Source organism: Lytechinus pictus, chromosome 5 (genome assembly GCF_037042905.1).
Source record: "Lytechinus pictus isolate F3 Inbred chromosome 5, Lp3.0, whole genome shotgun sequence".
Taxonomy (NCBI): Eukaryota; Metazoa; Echinodermata; class Echinoidea; order Temnopleuroida; family Toxopneustidae; genus Lytechinus; species Lytechinus pictus.
This window is the reverse complement of record NC_087249.1, coordinates 32,057,617-32,079,524: the sequence shown is the minus strand read 5'-3', so window position 1 is coordinate 32,079,524 and position 21,908 is coordinate 32,057,617. Positions and strand designations below refer to the sequence as shown.

The 21,908-nt window shown below is 36.6% G+C and overlaps 1 protein-coding gene across 3 annotated transcripts in view; it reads right to left on the bottom strand.

Moving 5' to 3' along the window:
• Positions 1–1,536: 1,536 nt before the first annotated feature.
• Positions 1,537–21,908, bottom strand: part of LOC129262102 (maspardin-like) — a 22,739-nt gene continuing 2,367 nt past the window's right edge. For 2 of the 3 annotated variants that reach the window (XM_064100254.1, XM_064100255.1), the window contains exons 2-9: positions 21,307–21,527; positions 20,217–20,378; positions 18,949–19,029; positions 17,740–17,885; positions 11,302–11,410; positions 9,613–9,720; positions 7,448–7,588; positions 1,537–6,124 (exon numbers count right to left, since the gene is read on the bottom strand). In XM_064100254.1, coding sequence (XP_063956324.1) covers positions 5,978–6,124; positions 7,448–7,588; positions 9,613–9,720; positions 11,302–11,410; positions 17,740–17,885; positions 18,949–19,029; positions 20,217–20,378; positions 21,307–21,372 — 960 coding nt within the window. In that variant the 5' untranslated portion in view covers positions 21,373–21,527 and the 3' untranslated portion in view covers positions 1,537–5,977. The remainder of the gene's footprint in view (positions 6,125–7,447; positions 7,589–9,612; positions 9,721–11,301; positions 11,411–17,739; positions 17,886–18,948; positions 19,030–20,216; positions 20,379–21,306; positions 21,528–21,908) is intronic. The other variant, XR_010293727.1, reaches the window with a different exon arrangement.

The following is a 21,908-nucleotide window of genomic DNA, read 5'->3' as shown; positions in this document are numbered from 1 at the left end:
ACCAATCTTATTCACATTTACAGTAGATGGATTCTCAGATGCGTAGCTTAAACCCATGCCTCCGCCATAGGCAGATCTGAAATTCATTACACACGCTTAACTTCTAAAATGCTCAAAACCTTTTTATACTTCAATCATACTTCCTCTGGCAACCACATCAATTAATGGAGGCATTAAATTGCAACATGCCACAGTATTTGCTTATTTCATGAATAAAAGGAATAATGATATTGCACTCCTAATTTTATTTTCTTATGTGTGTCTAAAAGTAAAGGTTTAACAGAAGTTGATTGTTGCAGATAAGAGTGATTAGTGCTGAGCATGAAAGCACCAGTAATGGAATAAGAGTTGAGTATTGCTAGTCAGAGTCTGAGTGAAGTAGAAAGAAATGTGGCTTGATGAAGAGAATGTCAGTGATTTGTAAGAACTGTGTTTGATGTCATAAGAGAAAGAGTTCAAGAAATATTTTATTGGCTTTGATTTTGGCTGCATACAAAGATACGGTTCTATAAACGAACATTTTTGGGGGATGTAAAGTAAACAAAGTTACAGGCCTGCATTTGGAATTCATGTGAAACGTTATGAGTCTAGAGTACTAATGTTATGGGAACGCCAAATATATAAAATATTTTTGTATGCTTTTTATATTTAGTGGAAATTTTTCTTGTGTTTTACTCTAAATAGGCCACAAAAACTGAGTTGTACAGATTTTGTGCATTTGTGCTGTCAAATGAAACTGTGGCTCATTAATAAGTTTATAGTTCAGAAATAAACTCACTCCCAAACAATTTTAAGTATTCTTAGGCAGGGACAAGGCTTGAACAAAATGGTTTTGTATAAATTTATGTTGACACTGACAGTCAAATTATAGATTTATCATCAGCAATGAGTTAACCCACATAACCAGGTGTGTTTCATAAAGCTGTTCGTGAAGTTGCGCATGACCTAACGAACCACCGGAACATGTTCTTAGGTGGAAAGTCAATTACATAGGGATAATCATGTAGCACAAGAAAGCGTCACCAGTCGTTCGTAAAGTCGCTTGTAACTTACGGAGAGCTTATGGAACATCCATCAGGCCCAAATTATTATCTAGTCCTGGGTAGTAATAAATTTTATCTCCATGTACATCCTGGGGAATGTTTCATCAACATTGTATGTGTGACAAGTTGTATGATCAGACAAATTGTTGTGATTACGATAATGCTAAAAAGCCGTGTTTGGTAATCGTCAGATAAAACACCCGACAAGTCCTTTCATGAAAAGCTCCCCTGAAGTCTGTACAGGTCTCAACACAATTCTGAGGATCAAAAGATGGAGAGGAGGAACTGCAAAGGGAGAAGTGTTGTGTACGGTGCATGTGTGCGTGTGTGCAGCCTAATTAATCCATTATATCTGAGGATAAAAGTGTGATTCCATTATGCCCCTAGGGACATTTTCAAAAACAGGGTTGCTTTTCATGTACCTACACAAAGTCACAAACCTAGAAATACCACTTATTGGCTCATGACTGTACAAAGATTCAATAACAAAATATTACGTTTGAGTATTATGCATTTATTACAAAATTCTGGGAATGACAAAATATGCATCAAATATAATATAAACGCACTAATGTGCATGACTGTAAAGAACACTTTATGCGTATGGATAATGGATGTACATTTATACGAAAGTACACCAGGCAGCGTACCAAAGTGCTAATTGTTCATGTTGATAGTCAAAGAATGATACACATTTTACTGACATGTGATGAAACTGATGAAGACAGTATATTAAGATAAGACTACTTAAGTAAGACACTAATATACCTGGGGGCCATTTCATAAAGCTGTTCACAAGGTAATAGCGACTTTAAGAACGACCGGTGATCCTTTCTTGTGCTAAATCATATTCACCATTAAATGATCCTTAGTGATTATTTAGCGTTTACATGTAAGAGAGGTTCACCAGTCGTTCTTAAAGTTGCTCTGATCTTACAAACAGATTAACAAAACACCCACCCGATTGAAACTAGTGCTAAATACATGTCTTTGATTATTATAGCATTCACTTCACATAGAAATATTATCATCAATACTAACCCCAAACTTATATTCTCTGTTCTGCTAATGAAAAATTGGGAATAAACATGTTGGGGAATAAACTAATAAGTGATGAAACATTTTTTTTTAAAGATATCAGTATCAAAACCAATAACGACTAAAAGTATGACGATATGTCTCATACACACTATGCTGAAGTAATGGAAACTGGATGCGATAGATACATTCCTTTTTTTTTCTCCAAACCTACATTAACACATACCTGGAGAGTTGTGTCATTCATTTTATATGCCCAAAATATTTTTTACTGGAATTATGCAACAATTACATATAAATTCAAATATATATTTCTGTGGGAAAATACAGATTTGTAACCCACCATCCTCAGTCACCAACAAGCCACATGCTCTAGAATTAAAACAACATATCATGTCTCACAGCTAGGGGTAAAAATTCATCCCAAAACACTTTAGCAATTATAAAATGACTTATTTTGCTGTCCAAAGTCGCATTACTTCAAATCATCATGGCTTTGTTTTATTCCTGTGAAAGAAAGAATTTTTTCAAAGAATTAAACAGCCTTTTTGAGGCAGTGAAGAAAAGGTTGTAACTGAGGGTAATTTTGTAACAACCAATCAAGATGGGTCACATTACCAATGGAAATCTTAGCACCTGAACTAAGAAGAGAAAACTTAAATTTGGCAATTTATTGGAGGTATTTGGTGGATGGGCTGGCTAAATAAGTGTAAAGATGTTGTGAGGAGATTTTTTGTTGACTATCTTTTAATTTGACTCTCAAATAAAAAAAACCCTATATTTTAACAATACTTGAGAAGAAAATGCCCCCTTGAAAAATTGCCTTAGATATATAAGACAAATATGGAGCCCTGGATGACGAGATAAACGAAGCAGGGCTTAACATAATAGCAATAATAATACCATTTCATGGTGCAAGTGATACAATCCTACAACTTTATATCATAAACACAAAGTACTTTTGCATTTCAGATCCATGGGGGATATCTAACATTCATACCATGTACTGTTCAATGGAAATTCATAACATATAATATATAATTGACTATTTACAAAATATATAATACTTCCTATCTTTGTTGTATAAATGTAATTTAAAATTTATATTAATGATTCTCAGTTTTTCTCTTACATATGAATATAAATGAAGTTTCAGCAAAAACGTGAACATATGCTTTAAGGTATATTATCCTTGGAATGGGCATGCCCAAGCGGTAAACAAATTAATATATGAAAAATACAAATGCAGATATGAGCATACATTTACAAATTAAATCCACTTACAAAAATCATCAAATCTGATTCCAAAGTCATTCATCAAACACACACTGAACATGAAAGTTTTTTTTTAAACCAGATTTATGTTCATATTAAGGTCACTTTAATGTACATGTGGTAAATTCTAATGCCGTGATTTTAAGGCAGGCAAAAATAAAGCAAGTAAAGGATATATGGTTTAGAAAACATAAAGCATAGTTACTACTAAATAATAATACAACATCTAATAATAAACAGTTCTTGTATAGCGCATATCACCTTATGAATATAACGTCTCTATGCGTTTCCAAAGGACTTGGATATTATTACCCCAGCTTTAGCTTGGCAGCCGTTTTTACTTGCAGCGCACACGCTTTAATAATAATAATTGTACATCTATATTGCGCAATTTCTATATGTATATACTGAACTGCACATTACAATTTATCATTCAAGGAATTTCTTCCTAACGGGTACCCATTCATCTCACCCGGATTGAGTGAAGCACAATGAGGGTAAATTTCTTGCTGAAGGAAAACACGCCTTGGTTGGGAATCGAACCCACGTTCCTCAGATTGAAAGACGAGAGTCATAACCACTAGACCACAACGCCCCCACAATTAATTAATTCCTTCCGGGTACCCATTTACCTCACCTGGGCCGAGTGCAGCACAATGCGGATAAAGCTAAAGAATGGAATCACAAATGACTTTCAAACATCAAAATAAAATGGTATTTTTCGCCTTTTTTAATATAAAACCCATTCCAATGCATGAAATGAGCTGAAAATTCCAGGATATCATCGTTTGTGGCTTCCTGATGTCCATTTGCTAGATATGTAAATAAAAAGGTGGTCAAATAGCTCTTTTCAGTAAAGAAAATTAGAAACATTGCAGAAAGAGGGTGCTGGAAATGAAGCAATGTCAAATTTCAATTTTAATGGCAGAAAAAAAGACACTAAACTTGTTTATGATTAGAAAGTCAGATGAAATCCTTGACTTATATTTCACATTATTTAAATGGCCCTTTAACAAAGCTTTAGCCAGGCTTCCAAAATTCCCTCATCTAACAGATGAATATCAATTACATACATGTATATCTTATCTATGGATATATGATTTATGCATATAAACAATACTCTACCAATCATTCTGGAGAATTCATTGTTCATGTATATCTTATCTATGAATATGATTAATACATATAAACAATACTCTACCAATCACTCTTGAGATTTCCTTATTTTCTATCACATACAAAAAATAATACTCCACCGTACTTGCCCATTCTCTCATCTTTTCATTGCACACAACTTAAATCATATCAGTAGCAACTTTACAATCTTGATTATTACATAAATGAACTTTCCTTGCTCATACTCGAACTATATGTATATTACGGGAAAGTCGACAGTAATAAAGTAGAGTGTGTTTCAATATAAGCATCAAGGAGAGGGGGTCTCTAATGATCTCAGTTCTGCTTAGAGAGACGAAAATGTTGATTAAAAAGAAAACAACATGTCAACATTTATTGAAAAAAACAATGTATGAAAATACATTCCAGGGGCCCGTCTTACAAAGAGTTGCGATTGATCCGATCAATCGAATCTACGGGTGGCCAGTCAACATCTATTATGCATATTTGTTTAAAATATTTTCCAGCTATGATGTATATTCATGCATTAATTGTTTTCTTGAAAATTCACTGTGCTTCTCTTTGTTTACAAAGGACATTTCCTGTAGAAAAAATTATGAAACTAATGGATTTCCATTGAGTTACGATTGATTGGATCAATTGTAACTCTTTGTAAGACGGGCCCAGATGTGCTCTAATCATTAGATTCTGGCTTGCCTGCATACAGTGTACATGTATGCACAATACCCACTCCTGGGAGTATTCCAGCAATGAGAAATCAAGACAATAGATTACTTAGCTCACAACACAATCATAACAATATGCATGGACCTTGAACTTTACATTGCATATTTTCAATTCAGAGATGTACATTACAAAGATAATAAATTTCTGCTATAGCAAAACAAATGTCAAGGTTCTAATGATCATGCTATAATATTTCAATTTTAGATGTAAATTGTAGTTAATATTGTTAATAGAAAATGTATGAATGTCATGGCATAAATACTTGATTAAACATTATGTCATCATAACATGAAACACAGAAAGACACAATTCATCCATAATTGGATGAAGATATGACAAGGAAATGTCAAAAATAGATTCTTCTTCTTATTGATTATCAACTCTCAAATCATTCAGGGCTTCCTGCTGACCTCATCCAATCATGTAGGAAGATTTAATGAATGTCTCTCTCTTCATAACAGCTGAAATATTGCTGTCAGAGTCTGCATGGGTGAGTTTATGTAAGACTGATTTTAAGACTTGAATTCAGTTATGAACTACAAAGATGTTCACTCTCTTGGAAGTCGCCATGCCTTCTGCACCAGAAAACTGATTCTCTCTTCGTGCCAAAAGACGTTCTTCTATAAAGTATAAAGGAAGCATGTTTAAATTTCTTCGAATGATGTTCACTAACCAGCTAAAACCTGAAGGATTAATATGGACACACTTGCTTCGGTACTTCAAAATCAAATACACAGAGTCTTCTGCAAAAGGCATGTTCACATTTCAGAGGCTTCCGCTTCACCGCTTGACCCCGCGTTGTTCTGAGATGTGGATGCAGCCTCTGAGGCTAATTCAGGCTTGGGTTCCTTAATGGCATGATCTCTTGCGCTGAAACGGCTATCAAGAAACCTTCTCAAATGAATCTAAGAATAGATAAATGATAATAGATATTATTTATAATCCATTCTGCGGGACGTTCAAGGTGCAATGAAAGACAAAGGAGATAGAGAAAATGAGAGAGAGATAAACAAAGAGTCGGTGACAATTAATATATCAACACGAGGAGACATAAGGTTTTTTTTCAATATATTTTTATCCATCAAAATCCACATCTGTTTCCTGGGATGCCAACCTAACAAAAAAATATTACAAGTCTACTATTTTCAATGTCATTACATGTACTTACATCTGCTCATTTATTGCATTAATATACCATTTAATTTTCACACCTGAACCCAATCCTCATATCACAGAGAAGACACAAATGACAGAATCATAATTCCTTTTCCTAAAAACCCAAGGCAAGTGCTGACAGCTCAGTATTTCCCCATAAAATCATACACGCAGACTACTTTGTTTTCAATAGGATAAATAAAACAACAAAAACCACAAAGACCACTTATACTGTGATTTTACTGAAATTTAGAGGAAAATAAAACAATAGATACATTTAACAAGAATTACAAAAGAAGAACACACAAGATAATTCATATTAATCAGCATATCTGAACCAAATCAAATCCAAATCATTGTATCATTAAGCCTTCAGAGCAACAAATGTACAAGGTGCATACTACCGTCCAGCTGAAATCTCTCATAAGACTGGCGGCCCTGGCACCCAGCATCACAATCCACTCTAACATGGATATAGTGTGATGTCATTGATCTAGCACATTCCAGTCATTGGGAGAATCTTTCAGATTCACGACCATAAACATGTCTGACTTTTACTAAATTCTCCCAAGACTTGAATCCAGGACATTTTCCCAGTTTTGCACCAACAAAAGCAAAACTGGGAAAAGGAGATGTGCACAGATAGTATTAATACTACACTCTGATATGATTGTGTTATTGGTCTTTACTACTTCTGGATCATGTACCATATATGTCTTGCGTAATTATTTTTAATCGTTTATATATTTTCATTTTTATATTTTTTTTCATTTATGAATTTCATTTTACTTTAGATTCCAAAGCATACAAAGCAGAGTACCATCCAACTCCATCACCCCCCCCCCCAAAAAAAAAAAAGAAGAATTGCCATAATGTTGGAATATTGTCAAAATAATCAGTATAAGCTCAAGCAATGAAAACCAATCCATTAATACAGTTTAGCACAATACATTTCATCCTATTTGAATTATAAGTTTCTTCTATAACCTCCCCCCCCCCCCCCTCAAAAAACACCTTAACGCCCATTAGCTTTACACAATCACATTCCTGGTTTCAACTAAAATGTTACAAACCTCAAGATGTAGATTGACTTCATCGCTGGCACAGAGATAAGGAAAATTTCCTCCATACTTCATATGGGCCCTCCGTCCTTCAGGGTAGCACTTGTACATGTCATCACGCACTTCTTGTGTTAAGGCACATTCATCATAAACCTGCGTGCAAAACAGAAGTGATTAACTGTATGACGTCAACCATTATAAGATGGCTAAGTCACAGTATTAGGAGGTACGCCGTAAGATAATACAGTAAGGCAAGCAGGTATTAAAATGTTATTGCAGACAGTTACGATGGGTATTGTACAACATCAAGCCAGCTTGTTGTACGGAAGCGAATGGACAACAGAGAGAGAGAGAGATATCATGAGTGCCATATACTTGTGGGAAGACGCTTCTCTGTCATAATGTAGATTGGTTTGGTTTGGTTTTATTCACCATATAAAAATCAGTACAATATACAGTTTGAAAAAAAGTGAAGAATAACTGTGAATATTAACATTAATATATACAGATGGATCACTCTAATCAGAGCATTCAGGCCTCTCGATTAACTTTAATTTTTGGAAGTCAGCCGGGCACCCTGGACTGAACTTTAGGTGGTCAAATGGCAGTTTAGGTGGTCATCACATGCATATTGAAAATATTGTATCATGACAAATTGTGAAGTGTATCAACTCTGTATGTGTAAGTTTGCTGCGAAACACTACATTACTGATGGAACCTTTCTGTGAATTAAAAAGGACAAACTCAAGCCTTTGTTTCAAAGGAGATTTTAAAAAATTACTCATGATCCTTTTCACACCTCTGTGTGTAACTGTCTCTCTCTGTCCCTGTCCCTTTCTCTCTGTCACTCTCTCTAAGGTAAACTCTGAGTCTCTGTGCTTAATTTGTTTTCTTTTAATGCATGATATCCTGTACTCATAGTTTGTTTTTGGATATCATATTAGTATTTTAATTTTGGATTGTGTAATTATCTAATTATTTATGATGTTTATGTAATGTTTATATTTTTGATTTGTAAAAGATTCCACAATTCAGCCTCTGGCTGCTAAAGAATTTATAGCAACTTTTTATGAAATGGGCCCCAGAAGTATACATTACAGAAAGAGTGGGAACAAAACCACAAGTGGCTTGGATGAGGCAAAACATAAACAAGTGATCATGTCGTTGTCCATTCCCCAACATCACAAAATGTGTCCTCAATCACCAAATTACACACAACAAGCTCACCACACGTTGAATTTGATACTATAATGAAAGGACTTAACTTTATTCAAGTTCAATGGGCCGATCAATGACCGGATACGCTGGCCGTCGATCAGCCCATGAAAGTCGTGCGCTAGTGCCGTGGGCTAGCCGAACCGTCAGTGGGTTGATCAACGTACATGCCGCGAAATAATGAAGGGTATTGAATATGCGGTCATATTGAGAGCGTACGGTAGTGCCGCACAATATCTAAGTGGTGGGATCACCAGTCTGTTGAATGATACCATATACCGCGGCATAAGAGTGTGTGCGTCATACACACAAAATTTACAAAACTAGGTACCAGTCTTGCTCAGTGTGTGCATGTGAGATTGATTGCATGCGTGGGACTAGACTAAGCGTGACTGTCTTTGATGCGCGTGACTGTCTTTGATGCGCGATGTGGATCAAATCTACAATGAAGTCGGGGAGAATTGTAAAAAAAATGGAATAATCAGTGCAGAATTCGTCAAAAACGGATTTCAAAATTTCTAAAAGTAAGCAACAAAATATAAGTTTAAACGCTCTGCATGAGAGAAGTTTCATTCGTTTTATACCTACTCATTTTCGGTTTTCTACATTTATTTTTTCTGGTGGTCAGCCCGGGCACTATTACCCGACTTTTAGGGTGCCCGACGGAGCTTTAGGCGGTCAATGGCCCCCGGACCGGCACCAATTTCGAGCCCTGGCATTGATATAATGGCTCTGTTCTTCCCAGAGGTCCAGCATATGTCAAGTATAGAAATGGTTAACAATAATCTTGGGGGAAATTTGTGTGATAGCAGATTTGCACAGTGTGATAAATATTGAAATTATCACAAAAATGAACCCACACAGTAAAGAAATTGAATACCAAAATATGATTAGAAGCTCATATTACGTGTACTTTACCCAGATTAACCAAAAAGAATTTAAAGTAAACAGCTTGGACTTACATCTATGATTGTGACATCAACCCCTCTGAGTTTTTGTGGTTCAACGTAAGAACTGAGACAATTGAGGGTGAGTCGACTAGCAAGCTCCTGCTGCCTCAAACCATCAAGCTGAATGGACAGATGAAATCATAACAGAGAGGAAAGAGGGATGAAACAGAGAGAACATTTACCTGTTAGTTGTCTATATTTCAGGTTCATAGCTGATGAAACTTTTCAAGATCTGAGGGCCAGCAAACAAAGCTTAGCAATTGATCATGCAGATGATTCTATGATTGATTGTACATACCAAAGTCTAATGTAATCAATCAGCCATACATACATGATCAAGTGCTGAGCACTACTGACTTGTGTGCTGATCCATGTTCACAGATTCTTGCACTGTCAAAGCAAATTATGACTTCACTGTTAAAATCTTCAATGATTTCAAAGGCAAATGCACAAACTGAAGATTAAATTTTAAAAGTATAAAAAAATTCAGAATACTGGCCATGGATGTTAGTACCCTTTTACACATACACTCGACAGCAGGCTGAAACTGTTTTCCATAAGCCATGGGGCAGTTTTACTAAATGTTTGTTCCATACATTTTTTAGTAAAAGTGTGCCCCATCTCAAAGATTACCATTGATTCAAATCTATGAACGATGAGTAAGCACACAAATTTGTCATCTACATGTAGAAGGCTCGATAACCAATGACTTTTATGCATGAGACCAAGAAGTAAATCTATAAAGGAAAATTTGATAAGCCTTCAGCTTCAGCTAGAATGATAGTATCGTTGTCTTCCATACTTGAGAACAATTTCAATAACTACACTCTTTATAAGACGAGGCCTCGGTAGCATTTCCAATTTGAATAAACATATTACAAAGCACACAGCAATATCAATTCATAACATATGATCACATCACCTTGGTATTTCACCAGACAAATGTACAAGGTGCATACTACCGTCCAGCCGAAATCTCCTGAAAGACTGGCGGCCCTGGCACCCAGCATCACAATCCACTGGAACATGGATGTAGTGTGATATCATTAATATAGCACAACATTGCCAAAGGGAAAATCTTTCAGCCACACATGAGCTTATTAAGGCATCTGAGGTTTACTGAATTCTCCCAATAGCTTCTAAAATGCACTCTTCCATCATTGCATTGAGATAAGCAAGCCAGAAAAGTGTTGTGTGCAAAATACAATTACATGTAGTCATTACATACCGTATTATTCTGAACTGAGCAAAACAATATTTTGTAATACCATTGTGGTATGTTCAAAATTGATTGTTAGTTGTACCCAGAATGCACTAAAAATAAAATCAATGACTTTATTCAAAGTTTTGTTTTGCTAATACTGAGCTGTGAAAGATAAGGTAATCTGCGCTATACAAGAACTCAGTATCATTATTTCGTTATTACTATATATTCTTGAACCAGAACTTGTTAATAGTGGAATTACGTAGGTCGGGGGAAAAAAATCACAGAAATACCTCCATGAAAATATTAGTCTCATTTAGCTTTATTGCCTCCAACTAAAACAAATCCCAATTTATTGGGATTTATTGGAGTTCAGAGAAGCTCAGCGTTGCATTGCTCTATCAAATTATAATTTGATAGAGCAATGCAAGGCTGAGCTTCTCTGACCTCACAACAACTCTAATTTGCAACACCCATTCTTAAATTTGTCGAGATACCTTTTCCACCATGAAATCTATTGAGTCAGCTATCTGTGGCTCCATCAGGGATTTGTTGAAGCTTGATAAGACCATCTTCTTCAGCAGAAAACCAGGAATCATCCAAAACCTGCAGGTATGGAAATCAAATGTTGCATGACTAGTACAGTATATAAACTGGGAGAATGGGTTTTAGGTCAACTCTCCAGTGATGTGGGGAAGCTACAGGGCACTACTGTTTATCTCCAGGGTAATACTGTTTATGTGGGGAATTAAATAAATCCATTGCACAGTTAGATGCTAAGATTGTGGAAGGGGGCCCCGGAGAAGCGAACTTTGAATCAAATGAGTTTGTATTAGCGTTGATTGTCAAACATTTGTCAAAGAATATCTTTTTAACATCAAAACACGTCATTTGGCCAAAGTAAGAAACAAATTGAAAGTCTTTTGTTATTGAAATGATTTGAAAGGTTTTGCTTTTTAGTAGGAGTGGGCTATAAATGGGTGATTTTTGGTTTTACTGTGCCAACAGTTTTTTTGCATTCCTTTTACCTTATCTCAACATGAAATGACAATATTTTTTGTCTCGGGCCCGAGAAAAAAGTGTGCCGGGCCAAAATCCAAAACCCCCCAAAATCACATTTTTGGCCACAACTTCTTTATTTGGTGGTCTTTTTCTCTGGTTTTTGTGTTTATTCATATGTTTTTAGGGGCAAGCAATTTGTTTTTCTTAAAATTAATACTTTTAAACCATTATTTGTAGAGTTAAGAGGTGATTTGACTTAAATTTTCAAATTTTTAGACCCTGTTTTTAGCCCTAAATTAGGTTCCATCGTCTCGTGGTTCTTGGATATTAGACGATACCAGTTGACCAGTAGTAAGGAGCTTTGTAGAGCTATATATTGCTTTTATTCCAAAATTGGGGTTGACGGATATTTGCGAAATACATCTTTTCAAATAAAATAAAATGTCTTTTATCCATAGGAGCTGTACGGTATACTATGCACTGTACATAATACTGTACACTGCATACATGTATATTTATCCATGCATTGACCACCATGACATATATAACAAGTCCTGTATATAAACTACATGTATAGTGTCATAGTTTAAGTGAGCTCCTGAGGTTTAGAATTAGATTGTAACTTTTAAATTTGATTGCCTGTTAATGTTATTTGATGTACATGATGTACCTGGAGGATAAACAAAAATTGCACATAAGCATCATGTACGTGTACATGTATATGTACGTACATCACATTTTTAGCAGGCTTTAGTCATATCTTCTTCATTTGGAGGCTTGTTTTTACCTGATGGTCTAACCCTATGTGTATGGGGTCAGGTAACTACCAAGGTAACACTGATCAATGGCCAATCGGAATCAAGGATTCCATGCAAGTTACCATTGGACGGCAAAGTTAACATAATCAGAATAGCCACAGTGTAAGTGCGATAATAATAATAATAATAATAATTAACATTTATATAGCGCTTAATACAACAGTTTCTAAGCGCATTGGAAAGAGAAAAAAGAAGTAGCAAAATACAGTGAAAGAGAACAGGATATGGAATTAAGAGGACTGCTTAATGAGGTAAGATTTGAGGAGTGTTTTGACAGATTCGACAGTGGATGCATTACGGATGGAGATGGGGAGATTGTTCCAGAGTTTAGGGGCAAGAGCAGAAAAAGCACGATCGCCATAACGGGTAAAAGTGCGGGGTCCTAGAGATAGTCGAAGGTGAGCAGTAGAAGAAGATCGGAGACGTTGAGTTGCAGAGGATGAGTGACAGAGAGAGATAAGATTTTGAAGGTAGGATGGGGCAAGACCATGGATGATTTTATAGACAAGGAGAAGGAGCTTGAAAATAATTCTATTATGAACCTGAAGCCAATGGAGGGAGTAGAGAATAGGGGTGATATGTTCAAATTTCTTAGTGAGGGTTACCAATCTAGCTGCAGTATTTTGAATTCTTTGAAGGGGGGCTATACTAGATTGAGGTAAACCAGCAAGTAAAGCATTACAATAATCTAAATGGGATGATACAAAGGCATGTACTATACGTTCAGTAGATGATTTATCAAGATACTTTCTTAACTTCCCTATCTTACAAATACCCCATGATGCACAACGACAAACATTTCTGATATGCTGGTTAAGGGTCAAGTTGTTATCAATAATAACTCCAAGATCCCTTACAGTATCTGAACCACTGATATTTCCAGCGAGAAAATCTAAACAAGGTAAATGACCTGAACTCCTAAACCCAGAGAAAACATGCAGCATCTCAGTTTTTAGTTCATTGAGCTGAACCTTGTTGTCGGATGACCAACGCTTGATATCAGCAATGCAGGCAGACAGTCTTTGAACAGCAACTCCTCGATCCGCTGGCTTCATGGTGAGATATATCTGAGTATCATCAGCATAGGTAGTACACTGGACACCTGCATGAGAGTTGACAATCCCTCCCAAAGGACCAGCATACAGGATATACAAGAGAGGTCCGACAACGGAGCCTTGCGGGACACCATAGGGCAGAGAAAAGGGTTCAGAAAATGAACCATTCACGACAACCCCACGGCCTCGTCCGGCAAGGTAGGATTCCAACCAAAGAAGAACAGCTCCGCTGAAGCCGCAACCATGCTCCAAACGTTGAAGAAGAACACCATGGTCCAGCGTGTCAAACGCAGCTGAGTAATCCAAAAGGATAAGAACAGCCTCTCGTCCCTCACCCACAGCAAGCAGAAGATCACTCTGAACCCCCAACAGGGCCGTTTCAGTAGAACGAAAATGGCGACAAGCTGACTGATTTGGTGGAAACAGCCCTCCTTCATCAAGGTGAGTTCGGAGCTGAGCAGCAACAATTCTTTCAAGAACTTTACTAAGAAATGGCAAATTAGCAATAGGTCTGTAGTTCTTGAAATCATTAGTTTCCAGGCTGGGTTTCTTCAAAAGTGGCAAAACACAGGCTGTCCCAAAAGACTCAGGAACAACACCAGATGATAAGGAAAGGTTCATGATGAGAGTTACAACAGGCAGGAGTTCGTCGAGGCATGCCCCCACCAGCCAAGCCGGAAGGGGATCCAAGCTACAAGATTTCGAAGGAAGTGACTTGATGACACGCTTAACCTGCATTTCAGAAACAAGGTCAAATTCTGAAAGGTTGGAGTCATGTGAAATCCCAGTCTGAGAAGGCAGTAATAGATCATCAGAAAAAGGGACGTTGAATGAAGAAATGATAGACGCGACCTTATTCTCGAAGAACTCCCCAAATCTGTTGGCAAGGTCCTCATCAGAGTCATGATCAGGAAATGTGGTGGACTGCAGAGGTGATGACAATTTCTTCACGATCTGGAACAGCTGCTTTGAATCTGATCCCGCGATCTCACCTTTGAAGTAGCTTGACTTAGCCTCAAAGAGTTTACTGTAGTAAGAGTCACATTCCTGCCTGTAAAGCTGTTTATGAATACAAAGTCCAGATTTCAGCATCAGTCGCTCAGCACGACGTCTGCACCTCTTCGCTTCCTTGATTTCTTCACTATACCATGGAGCTTTGGGCTTGATTGTGACGACCTCACCTTCCACAGGAGCACGCCCACTGAGGAGATCCAACAATTTCATATCACACACGCCTACAGATGCTGTAGGACAAGACGATAACAAAGACATGACCAATGAACCCAAAATGTCCTGCCTGAAGGAGCAGACATCTACACTCCGTAACTTCCTGTACGTGATCCGCTTCCTTGGATTCCCAGAACCTTCAGTCTTAATTGTTGCAATGACAGCAGAATGATCAGAAGGCAGGTTGGACAGAAGATGGATACCAGAGACTATGTCATCAACTCTCCTTGAAATGATTAAGTCCATGGCATGTCCAGCACGGCGAGTTGGCTCCTGAACATGCTGCTGAAATCCAAGTGAGTCCAGAGAACCAAGGAAGGTTCTCACGTAGCTTGCACTAGTGTTATCGACATGAATGTTGAAGTCCCCAACTATTAGGGGACAATTATCATCGATAGCTGCAGACTCCAAGAGAGTGAAGAATTCAGACGTGAACATTCCGCAAGTCAGTTTGTTCGAAGAAGAAGGTGGCGGTCGATAAACTGCATACAGATGCAGAACTGACGACGGTGAGAAACGGATGCTAAGGTCCAGGAGCTCGAAAGATGAAAACTTGTGTATTTCCTTTACAGATGTAGTGGCAGATGATCGATGGATGACACATATGCCTCCTCCTCTAGAGGTCTTTCGAGGACAATGTAGGATTTCATAATTGGGAAGCGTTGACTTTAAGTCAGCTATATCAGTGTCATCCCTGCAATCTCCTGTGAGCCATGACTCTGTGACAACTAGTACGTCAAGGTTGTTATCCAGGATTAGATCACATATGCACACTGTTTTATTGCTCAAAGAACGTGCATTCCAAAGGCCAATTACAGTCTGATTTCTTTTCTTCAGACGTTTATTACATACAAGACTAAAATCTGCCTCACCAGATGAAATGCAGGTCAATGAAGTGTCTTTAGTAGGAGATTTATCATCCGGGAAAGTGGATAAAGATGATCGCAAGATCTTATTCCTCCTTTTAATCCATGTTCTCTTACTACGTTTTGTTCTCTTCTTGTGCGAGATTCCAAGGGTAGTAAGCTTCTTCCACAGTACAGGAGACAGACGCCGGTGGCAAACATCACGACGGGCGACACCACACAACCGTTCCCCGGCACAGGCAACAGTCTCCGGCGCTGCACCACAGCTGCCGCAACCAACATCAGGCCCAGGACTAGGACCAACATCGCCATCCCTCAAAAGGGATATTTGGTAAGAAGCATCTGAATTCGGGTAATAGTTAATTCGTCTACCGTAGAATCTCCTAACACATGCAGAAGTGGACAAGAACGGTTGTGGTACAGTACATGTAGGCTTAAGTACATGTTTTATAAAATGCTGACCATTATCATGTCCAAGGCACAGTCCAAGAAGAAACACAATTGTAAAACACTTGACTGCATCCATTGTTGTGGACAGTCCTGCTTGTCTGTTACAATAGGGCATTGGTAAAGGTGATAATCAGGCTTGAGTGAGTATCAATACTACTGAGTACACTGTGCAAGATTAACAACATGGCTACATTACAGCAGTGTGAAGTTGGAAGTAAGAAAAGTACAAGTCCAGATCTTTAAAGCCTGTGACTCAAATTCAACAAAACTTGTCCAGAACAATCTATAGATGAATTCAAAACCACTGTTGATAATTTGGTTCCAGATAACAACAAAAGTCACCCGAATTAAGCAAAGAAATAGAGAGCAGATAGAGGAGCTGCCAACAGGTTGAGCGCTCCGATTTTAACCAGTGCAATGTGGGGTTGACTAATCTATTGTTAATGTTTTCCTCTCTCCACCCCCTGAATGAGCATAATTGACAAATCATGTCTTCAATTTCTGAGACAAAACATACAGTATCTTCAATTTCTCAATAGCTCATTTCTATGACACTATAGTTTATATACAGACCTTGTCATGGTGGTCAATGCATGGACATACATGTATGCAGTGCAGTTTGTACAATACAATGAATACTGTATAGCCCCTACGAATAAATAACATTTTTTATTTAATATTAAACATTTCGCAAATATCCGTAAAACCCCAAGTAGAGGAATAAGAGCAATATAGCTATATGAAACTACTTGCTATTGTGGAGCTTGTATCGTCCAATCTCCAAGAACCACAAGACGGTGAAACCTAATTTTTGGCTGAAAAAAGGGTCTGAAAATGTGTAAATTTAGGGAAAATCACCTTTTAACAAATAATGGTTTTTAAGTACTAATTTGAGGTAAAACAAATTGCCTGCCCCCCAAAACAAATGAATAGACACCAAAACCAGAGAAAAAGGCCACCAAATAGAGAAGTTGTAGCCAAAAGTGTGATTTTGGGGGGTTTTGGCGGCCATTTTGGATTTTGGCCCGGCACACTTTTTTCTCGGACCCTAGACAAAAAATATTGTCATTTCATGTTGAGATACATAACAAGGAATAGATAAAAACTGTTGCCATATTAAAATGACAAAACAACATTTTTGACCCATGTATAATAGCCCACTCCTATTTTTAGTAGGATCCTCCATTTTCACAAATTATAAATCACAAATCCTTTACACATGATTATTTTGTATGTTACTTTCTTATAACATTTTTTTTTTCAAGTTGATTTTATGACCTTGGTATATTTTTTTATGATGTTGACTTGTTATGATTGTATTTATTTGATTTATATTTTGTTGAAAATGAAATAAATGAAATGAAATGAAAGGTTTTCCTTATACCAGTGCTTTATTACATGTACTGTACAGTATCTCTAAGATTCAAGATCTGATAGTGATAAAACTTATGAAAATGTACAAATAATAATTTAAATTGTTTGTCAATAAATCTAATTAATTTTTTTTCCTAACTTACGACGATGCAGCCATGCTTTGTTGGAATATCTCTGTGTCAGTGAATGTGTTGCAAAGAATGAGGGAGGCTACTCTCTGACTACGGAATGTATACTCTGCAAACTTCTGGCAAAGATAACCACCAAGCGATGAACCAAAAATATGAACCTGCATGCATGTGACAAAGAGCAAATTGCAATGAAAAATAAATTTACATGAACGATATTACATGAATTGAAAGATTAATCATTCACATTTACAGTCTATCAAACCAAAGATAAACATGACAAATGCATAGTGAGTGTACAGTATATTAGATTGCATGAATATGTGTTGGTCCTGACATAATGCATGTGCATAATACAACTGTGTGAGTTTTAAAAATCATTTATGGTTTATCAAATACATCACATGCTCAATTAATCTTTGAACTTTCTCTTTATACATGTATATACAATAATTGATGTTTCCTCTTAAGGGACCTGTTAGTCTGCAGGCACAGACCCTCATTGGAACTTTGATCAACAAGTGTGCCTCCACGCAAAGACTAGCACATACAAAACTTGCTGTTCCAATAGCGAGAGAGCCTTCAGTACACAAGGCATGAGTAGGCTGCACATTCAGACCCTTAACTCGAGCGAAGGGTTTGCCCAGCAGACTAGGGACCTGTGGCAGTAGTGACTGATAATATGTGATTTTCACTTTCCTTCTACAGTGTACCAGTGGAATATTTTTACAAACTGTGCAGGTTCATATCATAATTTTTCCTCCATTTATTTAAATAGGTATTTTTATTTGTTAGTGTACATGTATTCTATGCATTAACCCCCCCCCCCCCTTTATTCAAATGATTTTTTTTTCTTTGTACTTTATTATTTTGCTGAATTCCTTACAAATGACATAACTGGGCAAAATATTTGCTAAAATTGATTACATGAACAATGAAATGATATTCCAACAGTAAAAAAAACCTATATCTTAACAGCATATTGATATTAAGTCATCTACTTTTGAAAAATGTTAATAATACATGGACATAAAGCTTGTAAAACAATATACAAATTGCTTCAAAGCCCAATGAATAAAAAAGAAGAGTAATGAGGAAAATAAGGACATATAAAGAGTAAAGAACAAAAATAATGGCAAAAATAAGATCAAAACAAAATCATTTTTTGTGAGTGTTAAATTTGAATATAGAATACAGAATTTTAGAAGGAATAAAATGATCTACCTTGTCTAAATGCATATGATCCAACAACTTCCTGAAGCTTTCACAAAACTCCTGAACCGTCCAATGTACAGGGAATTCCAACTGTATGTTAAAAAAACAAAGGGTGCATTATATTTAGAAATAAACTAATTTGAAAATATAAACCGGTCAATACCATGAAATGAACATAGATTTTCATATAAGAATGGTTTTACAATGTAGCCTAACCCATCCAGGCAATGCAAAGCAATAATATCATGCAATTGACAGAACTGGCAAAGTTCTTACTTAACCATCATCAGAAATTGTCTTGAATTCAGCATGAAGTCACTGACCAATTCATTATACAGAACTTTACAGGTAATATTTATTTTTGATCACAGTGTCAACATGTAATGTTATTTGTATTGTATCCAAATCTGGCAAAGTATAGGGTACCAAAAAGAAACTGGCTTATACCTTGAAAGACAGGAATAACACTACACAAATTCTACTGAATACAAACATATTTATACTGATGCAGCTGATCATTAACTGAATCCATTATTTCATAGGTGGGAATGTTTACGAGGACTTTCACTTCAGGACAATGCTTTCATTTAATAGACACGCAATTGGAGATGAAGTTTTCACAAGGACTGACTAAAATTCAATGAATTAAAGCATACAGTGAAAATAAGATGTTCATCATTCAAGTCCATTGCTTAAATTGACCAAAGGCAATGACCTTGAATTCCCCAATGACAAGTCTCAATGTAACTTCCACTGGTCTTAGATATTTGTTGTGCCTTCCAATTATCCCATTAGTAATGTTCAGTTCAGTTCATTTTAAGCGTTTTCATTTCCCATGTGTCAAATGAGCAGTTACAGGTTACAAATATAAAACTACAAGTGGAACATAAAAATTGAGATAAACGGGAAAATAAATCTTAGATACATACAGTATAAAAAAATCAAAAGCTTGATTACACAGGATGTAGAAAACATGATAAAAGAGACACTAAATAAGAAGCAGAGCTTGTAGAAATCTTAGTGCCTCTGTGATGAAATACATTTTCTAGGTGATAGAGTCAAAACAAGTTGTTATTGACCATTACACATGTAAATTGCCTTTAAAAAAAAAGTAAAAACATAAATCTAAAAAAGGAGGGCTACAAGAGTGGAGACGTTATACAAAACCCTGCCCTTTTGAAAAGTGAGTTTGCCCTAAATATATAGAACTTTATCAAAGCCTGTAAGTAGAAAGCACTGCTGAAGCTCAAAGCTGAATGTGCATGAATATAACTTACCCCTATAACCCTGAAGCCTTTGGCAGTCAGGCCAAGAATCTGTTTGAAGTACACATCAGCTGTGCCGCTGACTGGAGGGAGACAGATCAACGGGCATCTGACATTCCTTGGACCAGCATCATACATTGTCCAGTATTTATCAGCATCATCATCCACCACCACCTACAACACAAAATGCAATCATTTAGCTGCGTAATTCAATGTTGCATACTGTACATATAACCAATTGGTAACAGGACTAGTGAGGGATACGAGCGGGTATTGAAGGTTTGAAGTTTGAAGGTCAAAGATAATCACTATCAAGCTTCAAGGGGTAGATCTTTGGGTACAAAAAATATCACTTTGTTTGCCAAAATACTTGAAGTAAAATCATGGACTCTTCAACATAATATCAACATAAATTAACTGAGAAATATGTTCTAAAATACATGTTGATTCAAAATGTTTTCCAGAAATGATAAATACTTGTACTTTCATTTATTTGTCATCTTGACAATTCATTCAGTGTGCACCTCTTTGTTTACAAAGGACATTGACTTTGTGCAGATTTCCTGTCAGAAAAGTTATGACAATGTTGGATTTCAATATAAGTAGAGGTTTATTGGATCATTCGCATCTCTTTCTTCAATGGGGCCCAGGGAGCATTTCATGATATAAATAATCAATTAAGTCGCTGACAAGATGCTCTGGACATGAAACACTCCCCACACACCCTAACTTACAGACAACAAAACTTTGTCTGAAACATCAAGTGTACATATGCTTCTGTTTTACTGTTTCTGCAAATTATAAAAGAATTCATGCATATGCCATCTATGCATCCCTAAAATAGAGCTACAAGATGTACATATTCTTGTTGATTATTATCAAATTATGGAAATTCGTATTGTCTGAAAACTGACTTTGTATCTGTAGAGAACTCTAAGCAAAAGAAGGTTGTCAGTCACGTGTCACTTGCACGTTCATGTCAAAACTCTAAAATAAAGCCTTTTTTTAGCAGGTCTGACTGAAACAATTCAAATTTTTAGATAGATTGTTACATGTACATCAACCCCCACTGGTGCTGTCTGTAAATTGAAAGAGCAATTACCCTTTTCTGAGGCACTGAACTTCTGAAGCTAAGATACTCTGGTGACTGAGAGATGGCTGAAGGCATCTTGGAGTTTGATTAGAAAGACACACTAAGAGTCAATGTTCTCTGATGTTTCTTGGAGTCAATCTCATAAATTCACTTGAGAATGGTGTTTTTCCAGCTCATACTGGATCACAATGGACTTGCAGCATCATAAAGGTTCTGCCTGCATTCAAATACTATGAAGCAAATAGAAGGTTAGGTATTTTTTTGTTAATGCACAGATCACTTGTTACATGCTAAGCTCTGAGAAACTGTATCGCTATCTGCATGTTAGTTGGAGTGTCATCATAATTCAAAAAGTAACAATGTGTTCTGCTTCATGTAAAAGGTTGTTTTAGTGTACTTGCATCCCATAGCCTTCTATTAAATGAATACCTACCCATTTTCATTCAAACTTCAAAAAGTATACTGTTTATCACCATTCTTCATCCTTTCCTACAATGTACATATATCTAATTTCTCTTAACTATTTGTCTTGTGTTTAAGGAAACTAAAGACTGTTAGATTATGCTCATAAGTGTTGTGGCCAACCATAGAAGAGATAGCTAGGGCTTCTT